At 43.3% G+C, this 13,088-nt stretch overlaps 1 protein-coding gene across 1 annotated transcript; it reads left to right on the top strand.

Annotated features, from left to right (window-relative positions):
- The first annotated feature begins 7,014 nt into the window (after positions 1-7,014).
- LOC144739829 (sex-determining transformer protein 1-like) lies at positions 7,015-11,871 on the top strand. Its single transcript, XM_078622720.1, is given in 10 exon segments — positions 7,015-7,178; positions 8,963-9,149; positions 9,857-9,990; positions 10,456-10,471; positions 10,473-10,574; positions 10,845-10,848; positions 11,304-11,350; positions 11,353-11,478; positions 11,480-11,576; positions 11,771-11,871. Coding segments are annotated over 10 exon segments (978 nt in total).
- The last annotated feature ends 1,217 nt before the right edge of the window (positions 11,872-13,088 follow it).

The following is a 13,088-nucleotide window of genomic DNA, read 5'->3' as shown; positions in this document are numbered from 1 at the left end:
GAGAAGGGGAGGGATCTGTTGCTCCGTTGATGGCGAGGAATTGAAGGGAGGGAAAGCAGAGAGGAGAAGTGAAGAAGTTTCTGTGTTGATCTTGTCCCACTGCCAAACGGTGGGATGGCGGCGGTGCAAGGGGATTATGGGTGGGGGTTATGAGTGAGAAGGAGGAATGGCGGGAGAAGTGTTACTTCAACAAGTCAAACAAAACTGCAACATGATTTACAAGATGAAAAGACTTCTTCTACATGTCGTCTGCATGTAAAACTACTACAACTTGTTTTCTTTTGCTTCCTGTTTTTTTAGAATGTCTCCCGAGCAGAGTTGTTTTGGTTTGTGGAGGACCGTGATGTCTCCTCCTGGTGGTGCTGTGATAATGAGGTTTCATACTTGTTTCGTTCAGTTGTTTTTTTGGGTTCAGCAGAGGATTTTATCAGACTTGACATGGTAAATGTGTCCGTAAGAAAGAAGAAATGTCATCTGCCGTTCAAGCAGAGATTTAAAACCACAGAAACATACCTTTGGTCGTTTGATTTCAAAGTGTCTAAAAGAGTCTTAATGTAAAGACAAATGACCCCTTCGTGGGCCTACAAAAGTTATAGAAAAAACACGTACATTAAATTCAGTTGTGTTTACTTTCCTAATCTTGTTTCCACCCACGTCCTGAGGGAAATATTTGTGTTTTTACAGGCAAACGGCACCAGTATGCTTGCTAAATATGACAGATCTTCAACTTCATTGTATATAACGTGTCAGAAATTTAACAAATGTCCCAAGGCTGGAAGAGGAGGTTCCACATCAGAATGACAGCACTTTCATGATGGAAATGTTGTTTAAGCGGAAGACTTCTCCCCTCCAGACTCTCCCATTAGTGATGACCAAAGTGATGCTGAACTGCATATCAACGCTGATCTGCACGTGTTGGATATGCTGCTTTCATAACCTCCCATTATCACCAGCTGCAATAGCTTGTATCCACTTGTAAAGGATGCAGTTTAGTACCAATGGTTGTGTTACTCTTTGAGATAAGAGTTTCTGGTATCAGGTTCTTACTGGTAGTGAAAATAATTTGAAGATTCCTCATGAGTGGTCAGGACATCCCCTGAGCGTTCAGATGTCCTCTCAGGATGGGGTTGTACAGTCTGACTATATACGGTTAGGAGTTACAAAGGGATGAACTGGGATAAAGGGTTTTATCCATTATTACAGAGACAGTTACTGTGCTCCCAGAGTCTGAACTTGTTCAAATATGACGGCATATTATTAGATAGAGAGAAAAACTATGATCACTTAGCTTTGAACCGCTCAAACACCTTCCTTATTATGTCAAGCAGTTAGTGACCATCAGTAACTTTCCATCAGTAACTTTGGAGTTGTGTGCACGACAAGACAGGTTGACTTGTTGAACGGGTGTCACGTACTCTGGCAACAGCACAAACATTCACTTGGTGGTCAAAGGTTTCTGTGACCTCACAAAGGCAAATAAAAGAGACGTCTTGACCCCCCCCCCCCCATCAGGCAGTTTTATGACTGAAGCTCTCTACCAGGAGAAGATGTTGTCAGGTAGCGCCCAAGTTTTCTTAGATATTTTCACAAACCAGAATGTTCTCCTGGTGTCCAGCTGTTTGAATAAGAGTCCAAACACATGTGAGCTGCCAATGAGCATCTTCCACACAGTCTGTGCAGGGAAACAGCAACCAGCTTCAATTGAAAGTAGCTTGGACTGTTGGTCTGTCCCTCGGTACAAGGTGGTTTTCCTCTGTGAGGCCTCTGTGGCACTCCAGACCATTCAAACACATCAGACCTGAGGAATGTTTGTTTTTCCATTAAACAGTTCCAGCTCTACTCGGTTCTACTCGACTCAACTCTGTTCGGTTTGAGTCCCTTTCCATCTTACTCTGTATGCTGCTGAACACGATAACAGATATGAAACATGCATGACTTTTGTGTTGTAAGTCGCTGCGTCCAGCTCTTTGTGAACATTCTCACCAGCCCTCAAACACACAAATGTCTGGACTCCACTGATGGATATCCACCTTGATTATTTTGCATGCATGAGCATGAGACAAAGAATAAGGAACAAACGCTGTTGTCGGTACAAAGCTGAGTAGATTCGAGTCACATTGAGTCGAGTCCTGCTGGAACTGTGTAATGGAAAAGGAGCATTTGTAAGTTTCATGTGCGACCTGGAGAACATTTTTGTCAATATTAAAACAGCTTGAACGCTGCAGGCAGTCAACCAGGGGGATTAAAAACCAACCTTAATTCAGAAAATATTAATTGATTGTGCAACCATATGAAATATAATCCAGGCAGAAGAGAGGGTGTTTGCCATAGTACAAGAACAGTGACAGAGGCCAATGACAAAATGCCCGTTAAGCACGCTAAGTCCTGTAATTTGTTTTTACAAACAAACCGAGCCAGACTGTTTCCCTTCCCGCTGCTTTTCACAAAGCAAGGACATTTATCCCTTCTTCCCCTCACAGGGCATGTTCATCCTCTGATTGGTGGCTGCGTTTTCATTTCCATTATTCCATACTGCCTTTTCAATAAATGCTGTTGTTGCAAATATGCCCTTCTTGTCTCAATTCATTCAACCATGTTCTGAATTATATGAATAAATTGGACAACTGTAGTTTTATTTGAACACTGGCAAGTGATAAGCAGCCATCTGTGTCTTTACATCTGTTAGTTTACAAATGTACAGGGATTTGTTCTGGTTCCGTTCCAGTCCTGAGCGATATCACCCGGGTGGAAAAAGATGCTGTTGTCAGTGTGAGTGACTCGCTAATGTGTGTTGTACATAACATGGTTTTCCACTTTAACATGTGGCAGACTTCACATGACAGTCCACTTTCTTAGGCAAGACACAGTAATTCTTCTTCCACGGTCCACACTTTATAGAAAACATCTATCCAAAGTTGAATATGATGTGTGAACACCATCGTTAGATTCTTGTTAACTGTTAGGACTTATTCCTTTGGCATTTTTTCTTCTTCTCTTCTTCTTCTTGATGTGTAGTTACAGACCTGAATGTTGGAGATTGACTCTGAGATCTATCGCTTCTCTGCTCTTTGCCGTTGTCCCCCGTCCCAAATCACTGGAATTAAACTTTCTGGACATTCCCTCGTTCACTCCAGCTCCATTGTTGTATTGCCACATCATGTGCACTCAGACTTTGACACGGGCACAGTCGTATTGCACAGTATGAAAGTCCTGCTAATTGTTTGCAGACTGAAGAGAGTGAGTTGGTGGGAGCGACAGTACCGGACTAGTGGTTATTGCAGATGAGCTCTGCAGAGTTGCATCATTTAGTGCTGCTGGGATGCAAAGAGAGAGAGAGAGCAAGGAGAAGGATAATGCTGAGACAAATAATGGGCAAAGTCTGAGGAGAGGAAAGGGTGGGACCCATGTCTGACTCCTTTGGTTTCGTCTTCCCCTCCACCCATTCTCTTTCCCCTCTTTCTTCTCGCTCTTTTTTTCTGTTTGCTGTTATTACGCTGCCTGCACACCCCCAGACTCCCTGTGGGACGTCGCTCTGCTGACACTGTATAAAACAGTGTTTTAATACATTCATAAGTTGTGAATACTGACAGTAAATTTCCTTTCACTGCTGTGGCAGCGGAAACCACCTAACTGCACTGGTGGTTTTCTTTTTGGGACTTGGACCTGAAATGTGATACGCTCATTACTGTTGGATGAGCTATGTAGCTTTGGGCCTTGACGATTTGTCGTAATGGTGTGTTATTTGAAAAATTCTTTGTTAATAAGGACGTTAACAAGAAGAAGAGCCTCCTCCTCCCTTTGGCCCCTGGATATACTTCCTGCTGTCTCCTTCTTACCACAGCCTGTGTGTTTCCTTCAACTTCACCATACTTCGACCCTTCTCAACCCACATTATGTCCTTATAAATTATGATCTCTTCTCATGTCAAATCACTTTTTGGCCACTGAAACACATTCTACTCTCCACTGTACAAACACATTTCCAGTTTAAGTCCGTTCCCACGAATGCATCTCAGCCTTTACAATCCTCTTGTATGCCTCCCCAGTCACAAAAACAAAAGCCCCCTGTCTGCTGTTGCAGAAGCATTGCATGATACCGTATAAGGACGTGGAACAAAAAGATCAAAGGCTGTAACCTCCCAAAATGTTTGTGATGAACCGTCTCATTGTCCCCTCCCTTGTACATCAATCTCTGAAATCCACTAGGTCCTCCATCAAACTCACTTCAATGTTTTCTCTGACAGAGGACAGTGTACACAGCCTTAACCCCGTAATCTTACTTGAGATATCTCCTTTATCTCTTTCTTTCATCAGGTTTATTCTGCTTTGAGAGGTGAGAGAAAAGAGGAGGGTTCTTTTCATCCATGTTTGTTGGTTTGTCCTGTGTGGAGCTTGGAGGAGGTAAAGTTGACAACAAAGAGTTTGAGTGCAAACACAGCAAGAAACCATATTTTGCTTTACGTTGACATGTTGCTAAAAGTGTGACACCACAATTGAGGAATGACAAAAGTACAGTATGAAAGTACTATAAGTAGTGGGCAAATAGGATATCTGTTATTTCTGTTTTCTGCTATAATAGAAGAAGGAGTTGTAAAATTCTCAGGAGAATTGCAAATAAGAGAGAAGAAAATTTGGTGGGAGGTGCAGAGGAGAAGGGAGGGAGAATGGGAGAGGTATGCTCTGCTGGAGGACTGGGAGAGGGAACCACAGGAAGGAGTAAGAGGGAGGGAAAAAGAGGGAGAGAGGAGTAAATACAAGCGAGGGAGAGGCCAGATGGGGGCATTGTGGAAGCAAAGGTTTCCTGTCTGAGGAGGAAAGACGCTCATTTATAAGTTACCGGGTTCATCCACTCTGTGTTTCTGAAACAGCGAAAATGGTCTTTTAAGCGTGATCTGATGTGGATTGCATGTTGCAAGTAAATATGGAACACATGCACAAAGTGTGATTTAAGTCTTTTAAGTCTCTTTCCTATGGGTGTGACTGAATATAATTTGTATGTGTACACACTCTGAAAACTCCTCATATTATATACACACACACATATGTATGTATATGTATATATATATGTTTGTGAGTGTGTGTAGGTGGGGGGAACAACCAAAGTGAGTTTTTGCAGTCAGTTGGGGATCCATAAGAGGGTCCGGGCATGCTGCCCAAATACAGGTCATCGAGGGAAAAGCGGGGGAAGAGCTGCTTTAGGTGGGGTGTGTTGAGGGGAGGCTCACGTGTGGTTATGAGTCTTGTGCATGCCTGCTGGTATGATTTAAGCCTGCATGCGTGCCTGGATACATATGGTCCTGCATGTGTGCCTTCACAATAACTCAAATAGCAGTGCGTGTGTGTGTGACAGAGAGAGGGAAAGAGTCCGTGCGGTTGCTGTGGAATGTGAAAGCAGTGTGGTGAGGTAGATGGCAGGCCGGCAGAGGGACCTAAACACTGACTTCATTGTGGTTTAGCCTCTGCCTCATATTATGTTGAGGGATCCTGTCAGAGATTGTGGAGGAATTTTGTGGTGACAGTGAGTTTAGAAGTTGAAGAGGTGTACATATAGCGGGAGAGTTGCATCCAGGCTACATTTGGAATCCCAGCATGTACATCTTTGAAAAGTAATATGGTCAGACACGAAATACAATTAATTGTCAGTGCCGGTGTGTAAAAAAACTGAGGTGGCGATAACTGCAAACCAGCTCTATGTAATCACAACACCTCTAAAACTTGATGGTTTTAAACTGCAACGGCTTAATTGTAAATGGGGTGTTCACTGCAGTTAGAAAAGTTATTGTCTTTTCCAGTAAGATCTGTACGATGGTTTAGTTGGAGGTCAAACCTTCTCATTTCAGATGCGTTTGAGTTATGTTTCTTGCTTCTACCCTCTTTGTCTCCTTCCTGTTACATAAGAGCAACTTTCAGTCGAAGTTAACTTTAGAACTTTCTGTTGAACCAAATAACCCGAAACTAATTCTTATCAAAATTCTTTAACCTTCCGCCACTTCTTGTTCCTTGTTGACACACCCTGTGACAAGCTAAAATTAGCATCGGTCTATGCTCTTAAAATCCGATTTTACATCATCAAGAAACAGATGTACCCGGCCGCACGTGTGATTTTGTGTGAGTGATCTTTACAGAGTGTGTGTCAACTTTCCCAGCAGCTCTCGTTCGTTTTCCCTCACAGGTTTTCACTGCATACTTTCCCCTCTCTGGTTTCCTTCTGTGAGATTTTTTCTCTTAAAGAGGATATCAGAGTTTTGCGTCACTTCGCGTTAACACGTACTCACGCACTGAGTCACGAACTTGATGAGGTCCCGTGCTTCGCCATCCCGCTTCGATGGAAAACTACTGCAAATTCTTGTTTAGCCCCTCAACGCAGCTGGACCACAGAAATGTGGCAGATTGCAATAACATACTCACATGCTACGCAGAGATTTTCCCTCAGGAACTGAGCACATTCAAAACACAGGAATGGAATCTGCTGTGTGGATGTGGATGTGTACAGACAATACAGACAATCACAGATGATCAGTTAAAATATTCAAGGTCTGTTGGTACATGTTCGTAAGATGACTCACAGTCAGAAGAATATTTGTAATATCTACATCATCATCTACACATTTCCTATGAATTTCTCTAAAGCTGCTGAATGCTCATACATGGTCTCACTATTATAAATCATCACATCTGTAACAGGCCAGTTAGAAAAAGTCCTTTATTGCCCAGATCTTGTAGTGTCTGTGGATTACATGTGTTCTTCAGTGTCTGCTGGATGTGTGAATCAGTTGTGGTTTGTGCAGAAGATCAGAGGAAGAATTCTGGTTCAGCACATGAAATGAAAGAGACATTCTGATGTCGTGCAAACCAAAAAAAAAAAAAACAATAAAATAACAGTCATAGTCATATGTGAAAAACATAATGACTATGACTGTTAACATCAAAACTTGTTACCATCAAAAATCAACTCAATTGGTGCATTTAACCGTTTTGTCTCTGCTTAGGTGGGCTGGTGTAAACAGACGCTGTCATGCTGTCTTTGGACGAGCCGCTGGACTTGAAGCTCCGTCGGGGCGAACAGACGTCCGCTGAGATTGGGAAAGAGGACGTTTTCATCGTCTATCTGCGCCCCCATCAACGCCACGCGGCCACGGCTCATTTACGCAACCTTTCCGTCTCCACCCTCCTCCCCAGGTGAGAGAAACTGCCGCATCTAGATCCATTCCCCCTCCTCTCCATTGAATACACAACGACATGTGTTGGCTGGTGCCACGTTGCAGTAACTAAGGATGTAACTCTGTTAACATAATAGTGCAATCAGTGGATTCCATGGTTCTCACTTTGCAGTAACTTAATATTGTAAATCCCATGAATAGTCGCTCTATTCTGTCCTCAAATTGACAAACATTGTTCTCAGAGAGTGGCTCATCACAAGAGCAGCGTGCATCTAGTCATAGAGTAGGGTCAATGAAAATGACCACATGGTCTGTGTGACAGTGAATGGACTGTCCGATTTTGTGCCATTGTGTGTCTTTGTGTATCGCATAATACTGCATTGTTGAATACCACTTAAGACACAACAGAGCGAGTGTAGCTGTTCGTCAACACATCTCTATGGTTGGCAGCAGCAGGTTGGCAGTAGCATGACGAAATAACCTGTTCTGCTGCGAATAAGGAAGATTAATTCAACCATAAACTACATAGAATATAGAGAGTGGACCTCCAGTTCCTCCCACTCTACAAAATTGACTCGACATTCGCCCGTTGACAGCTGTGATTGCACAGCACAACTGTAATCGACCCGTAATCGATGATGATGTTAGTGTCATAGTTCGCTCTTTTATAGCAACAAATTACGAATTAAACCAAACATATGAGCTATTAAAAGTGTATCAGCAACCTGCACCCAACAGATATTCCCTCCGCTGACAATGGAGGAGACCTAGGAGATGTGTTATATCTTTAATTTGACCAGCCAATCAGGAGCCTGCTACAGCCAGAATAGATGGCTGATAGGGAATTACATCACTGGACATGAAAGGGTATAATGACTCTGTCTTCCCTTGTAGATTCCCAGTCCCCTCTCATGAACGACCCAGGTCCTGCTTCACCCTCCGGCCATGGACCTCAGCATGTCCCCCTCCTCCCGCCATGCAGCCTCCCTTTCCCATCTCCCTCCTCCCCATCGTCCCCCTCCCTCACCCCTGGAGTCACCGTACAGTAGCAGCAGCCCTCAGCCACATCTCTTCTCCCGGGTGAGTCAGAGTGTTTGCATACAGAAGTGTACACATTTGAAAGAGGAGTAAGAGAAGGAGTAAAGGAGGAGTATAAGGAAACATTTTCTATTAAAATTAGATTAGAAAATGTTTCTCTCAAACAGACGAGGTGGTTTACGGCATCGATTTATCCAGCACTGTTGTATTAAGATTCCAACATTTGGTCTTTACCAACGACTCTTGGGTGAACTCCCCATCTAGTCAGTTTAGAACTGAAGAAGCTTCTCCAGTGGTGAGAGGAACCCAGCTAGGATCCTCAACACATCCTTTTTCCATATTTCCTGAGGGATGAGATGTGTACTTTCATACAGTCAATTAATCTCACGGCCAGGTTTATTCCAAAAGATCCACGCAAGGACTGACTATCTCTAAATGTTCTCCAGTCTTCTTCAGATGGACAGAATTGAACTGGGAACTGGGGAGGAGTTAATCAAGTTTGGCAGCACACAGTCCATTGTTTTGTCTTAATCAAATTTTAGCAATGCTCACGTGGTGACACATCAGACGCTTTTTTTGTTGCTGCAGACACCAAATGTTCTTTTGGCCAACGTTGAACTTGTTGTTCAGAGAGAAAGATGTTGTCGGTCACTCCACTCGCTTACATTATCTCCTTTGAGACATCAGCTGATCATGTCTGTCCAAAAGCTCCTGTCCACGTCCTTTGTTCCGTGTTTATATTCTGCTCATTCGTCCCTTCATCAGGAACAAGGTCACCACCGAGGTGCAGGGAGTGACTCTTCCCCTCAGGGTTACCCATTTTGGTCTGCCAGTGTCGAGTCCTCCTGGGGGGTTCAGCTTTCCTTCCTCCATGTTCATGAATCAGAACAGAGAGAGGCAAGTTTCACCGGAGCCCTCTGTGGACGGTCAGCTGGCCTGCCGCTGGATGAAGGTAAAGAAAGAAACGATCCCAAAAATAGATCACTGCTTGTTTTGTTACTGTTCATGTTCACTTTGCAGTTCATGAATGAAAGAAGTGACACATCAGTGCTGAAGCTCCATTTAAAGGGTGTAGACACAGAGATTTACTATGTTTGCAGAGACGGGCTGCACTAAAACTAACCAAGCTGGAGAAATAAAAAAAAGTGCCAAAAATGAACTTCTGGACGAGCTGATCATCACCAACATTCACATCATATAGCTAAACCAACTTACTGCCATTTTGAATGGGTGAATGGGTTGTTTCTTCTTCTTGTCTTCTTCTGTGAATATATTCTATATTTAAATATTAACAGTGTTGCTCCATTCAGAATCAGCACCCAAATTACTTTGTGTAGCCCAGAGAGAAAGTTCTTCATTACAACAGCTCCAGCCAAAAAAGTGAATCGAGCAGTTACAACGTGAAAGAAACAAAACAAAGTTAAAAATAATTTTAAAAAATCCATTCAGATACTGATGACAAAAATGGGGTGACAACAGGAAACAAGGGTCTTAATTGATATTAAGACCTCAATGTCTTAATGTTAGTTTGTTATCAGTTTGTTCAACTGATTTACATGAACATGGAAAATGGACATGGAAAAACAGAAAGATGAAAAGCAAAATAAAACATTGAGAGTTGACATGTGGAATCAGTTGTCCCTCTTCTCTGTTCTGCAGTGCCACCTGCTGTTCGACTCACTGCAGGACTTGGTGGATCACATAAACGACTTCCATGTCAAGCCAGAAAAGGATTCTGGGTACTGCTGCCAGTGGGAGGGGTGTGCTCGTAATGGGAGGGGCTTCAACGCCAGGTACACACACACACACACACACACACACACACACACACACACACACACACACACACACACACACACACACACACACACACACAGAGTTCAGGAATGGCTGTGGTTGAATTCACATTTGTTTTAGTGACAATTTAACTATAGATTATATGACCTGAAATATAATTGTTTTGTCAGGTACTTTCAGCCATATGAGGGTGTCTGTTGCTACATTGTGTGTGATGTAACTTTGTGTTGATTTCTTAGTAAATTAACTAAGTTTAATTTATTTATAAATTGTTTACAGAATTGGTATGCCCCAGTGGTTTTTGCTGCATTAAAGTGCAATTCTGCATCAGTGTCAATGTTTGAGTTGGTGCAGAGATGTTAGATAAGAGGAGATAAGAAGTCAATCTAATGCCTAATATGTGTAAATTAGAGTTTTCCAGGTGACATTAGACAGGAAGTAATGTTCTGTCTGTTTTGCAGGTATAAAATGCTGATAACACATTCGCACACACACCAATGAGAAGCCACATCATTGTCCAACTTGTAACAAGAGTTTTTCACGTCTGGAGAACCTGAAGATACACACCCGCTCGCACCAGGTGAGCTTGTAATGGCAGACTCACTTCAGCGCCGCTTTAAATGCTGCTCAAATGTAAATGATTTAGATCTTCATAATGAAGTTAAAATGTTTCGCTGAATGTGGAGAACACATCTGTTTTATTACTTCCTGTCATATACGTTCATCTGCTCGGAGCATGAAGCACAGAGATGCTGGCCCTCTGCAGGACTTCAGGAAGGTGGCCAATCACAAAGATGCTAACTTTTAGGGAGTGACATTAACTGGAAACGGTACGAAGGATTTAATGAAGGGAGGTGTTAAAAACACACTTGAAACAAGACGATAACCTGAGCACTGCATCACAGCCATTACTAACTGTTACTGGTCAGGACAGACCTGCTGACATGTTCCTCTTTGTGTAGTTATATTAGTTTATTATAGGGAAGACACGGGAGGAACATATTGGAGTTCCACTCCCATGAATGTGGTATGTGTACACTTGTGTGACACTGTTCAGTGTTAATGTTTACCTTGACATATGGATGGCTGGTATCCTTTTCACCTTTGATTCTCGTGTGTTTGAGATCAGGAGACGCCTTCCACAGCAGGAAGTGCTGCAGGGGATGCACCCGCAAAAGAACTTTATTCCGCCTGTGTTGTGTTTACACAGGAGCAGCAGACTATGAATGATGACAACTGTGCGCTCTGTTGTTTTCTTGTAACTGTAAGCAATCTGTTTCTCTCTGTTCCCTCTTTACTTCTCTAGGAGAAAAACCCTACATCTGTCCCTACGAGGGCTGTAGCAAGCGTTACTCCCCAACTCCAGCGATCGCTTCAAACACACCCGCACCCACTATGTGGATAAGCCATACTACTGCAAGATGGCGGGCTGCCTGAAGCGCTACACAGACCCCAGCTCGCTACGCAAACACATCAAGGCCCACGGGGCACTTCGTTCCCCAGGAACAAAGTGCTCCGAACAGGCCGGGGACAGGGATGGGTCTCCATGGGCAGCAGGGTGCCCCTGAACTGCCCACTGTGGGTGCGACCCACGTCATCCTCCCAGGCCCGGCTGCAGCTCTCCTTGGTGGACTGGGCGCATCTTTGCCTCTTTCAGCGTTCTGCCACGCCAGAGCCCTGAGCCACACGGCGCACCGCTGTTCTCCGTGGGAGGAAGAGGAGGTATGGGGCCTCTCGGGCTCTCTGACTCTCCTCTTTTTCACTTGGGACTTTCAGCTGCATCCATGTTGGGGCTAGGTGCTCTGGGAGGTCTGGGGCGGCTGGCCTGCAAGGAGGTGGAAGGTGATGATGAAGAGGAGGAGGGAGAGGGGAGCTGAGGAGTTCTGAACCTGTCTGCAGCAGTCGTACAGGGACCCAGACGAAGTGACCCTTTGTCCTGGGTGGTGGTTCCCCCCCAAGGGCGCTCTTCCTCAAACCAGCTGTTGTCAGCTAGAGTGAGCAATCCAAGGAGTGTGTTTTTGTGTGTGTGTGTGTGTGTTGTGAGTGTGTGTGTGTGAGAGAGAGGGATCAAAGGTTGCAGAGCCATAAAAAAAGCACTTCAGTCCTTCCCGACCCAGAAACAACTAAGACGGAAACAGGAGTTTTTTAAACCTGAGAAAGACCTTTGGGTGTCGACTTGAAGAAGGTATTTGCACCATGTATTTTACAGCTGTTTTCAAGTCACCTTCCACAGACATACCTAAATACAAAAGAATTTTCTCCTCTGAAAGATTCTCCATTAAGTGAACGGTTTCAAAACATTTTTGGAAGATTATTTTGAAAGAGATTTAGTGTTGAACTGACCCTTTAAAAAGTCCTTGACTTATCTGTTGTCTTACTTTCTATGACATACTGACTCTGCATTTAAAATGCATTTTACTTTGGACAATCACCTTGATGAGCTTTCACTACAGATGATACAGTATATAGACACCATGAGGGCCCGTGGTCCCCTGGTGGCTGGTTGTGGTATTGACCCAAACTTGAACCATTTTCTGTGTTATCAAAGAAAAATCGAAATACACCTTAAAATCATTTACCTGAAGATTTATTTTGTTATTTTAGTTGGGTTTAATTAGTAATCTCAAAATATGAATTTGATTTGTTAAGAATGAGAAGTCTGTAATCCATTGATACCACACCATTCTTGATCACCATTCCACAGACCAGACACAAGACAAACTTGGCAGGTGTCCATATTTAGGATAATACGGCCTCAAGGACCGAAAGATGATCGGCCAGATATAATGTACAGTCTGTGAGATACTAACCAGTTGCGACATTTGACAATCCCCCACAGGCTGCTTCCACAACACATTTTTCTTCATTTTTGCAGTTGAATTTGGGAGGAAAGTGGAATGATGGGGTGCAATGGCTTGTAACACAGTAATGTAATGTAAGATTAAAGACCATGTTTTCTTCAGCATTTATTCATTGTGTCTACAGTGGAAGTCACAAATTATACATCACAATTTGTCATCTTTTTTCTAAGAAGTGTCAAAGAAATTCCAGGTAGTTTTACTGCAACTATATGAAGATTTTCGTGAATCAGTGT

The sequence above is a fragment of the Lampetra planeri genome, unplaced genomic scaffold, assembly GCF_965212315.1.
Source record: "Lampetra planeri unplaced genomic scaffold, kcLamPlan1.2.h2 scaffold_1737, whole genome shotgun sequence".
NCBI classification, from domain to species: Eukaryota; Metazoa; Chordata; class Hyperoartia; order Petromyzontiformes; family Petromyzontidae; genus Lampetra; species Lampetra planeri.
Note: the sequence above shows the minus strand (reverse complement) of the source record. Positions and strands in the feature narration are given on the sequence as shown.